Source organism: Fulmarus glacialis, unplaced genomic scaffold (assembly GCF_000690835.1).
Source record: "Fulmarus glacialis isolate BGI_N327 unplaced genomic scaffold, ASM69083v1 scaffold22382, whole genome shotgun sequence".
Classification (NCBI taxonomy): domain Eukaryota; kingdom Metazoa; phylum Chordata; class Aves; order Procellariiformes; family Procellariidae; genus Fulmarus; species Fulmarus glacialis.
This window is the reverse complement of record NW_009197476.1, coordinates 942-1,766: the sequence shown is the minus strand read 5'-3', so window position 1 is coordinate 1,766 and position 825 is coordinate 942. Positions and strand designations below refer to the sequence as shown.

Here is an 825-nt window from a genome sequence, read left to right as displayed (position 1 = left end):
CCAGGGCCAGCCCCACTGACACTGTGCTGCAGACACGGCGGTGATCGGTGGCAACTCCCAAGGGGACCCATGCGTCTTCCCCTTCACCTTCCTGGGGCAGTCCTACAGCGCCTGCACCAGCCAGGGCCGGCAGGACGGCAAGCTCTGGTGTGCCACCACCAGCAACTATGACACCGACAAGAAGTGGGGCTTCTGCCCAGACAGAGGTACCAGTCCCCCTGCCCGTGCCCTCTGGCCCCACGTTGTGCTGCTGCACTGGCGCAGTCCCTGGCTGGCGTGTCCCGTCCCGCCGGGTGCTGAGGCCAGTGCTTTTCCCCAGGTTACAGCATCTTCCTGGTGGCTGCCCATGAGTTCGGGCACTCGCTGGGGCTGGACCACTCCAGCGTGCGTGAGGCCTTGATGTACCCCATGTACAGCTACGTCCAGGACTTCCAGCTGGACCCGGATGATGTCCGGGGCATCCAGTACCTCTACGGTGAGCAGCTGCACCATGGCCGGGCATGCCGGGGGTCCTGTGACACTGGGCCGGCCCCCAGCCTCACACCCTCCCCTGTATTCGCTCAGGTCGCGGTTCTGGCCCCAAGCCCACCGCCCCTGCACCTGTGCCCACTGAGGAGCCCCAGCCCATGCCCACGGAGGCCGGCAGCACCTCCACCACCGAGGAGGAGGAGGAGGAGGAAACGCCGGAGCCCACGGCTGAGCCCATTCCCGTGGACCCCAGCCGGGACGCCTGCGAGGAGAACTACTTCGACGCCATCACGGAGATTAATGGGGAGCTGCATTTCTTCAAGCAAGGGTGAGCGGCAGCGCCTGGCGCCTCCCGCC

General features: G+C 66.5%; 1 protein-coding gene across 1 annotated transcript in view; it reads left to right on the top strand.

Moving 5' to 3' along the window:
* Nucleotides 1-28: 28 nt before the first annotated feature.
* The window catches only part of LOC104072945 (matrix metalloproteinase-9-like), a gene marked incomplete at both ends in the record, with an annotated part of 1,242 nt that continues 445 nt past the window's right edge, over nt 29-825 (top strand). The window contains 3 exons of the mRNA XM_009572560.1: nt 29-206; nt 320-475; nt 565-796. Of these exons, the coding sequence (XP_009570855.1) occupies nt 29-206; nt 320-475; nt 565-796 (566 nt within the window). The remainder of the gene's footprint in view (nt 207-319; nt 476-564; nt 797-825) is intronic.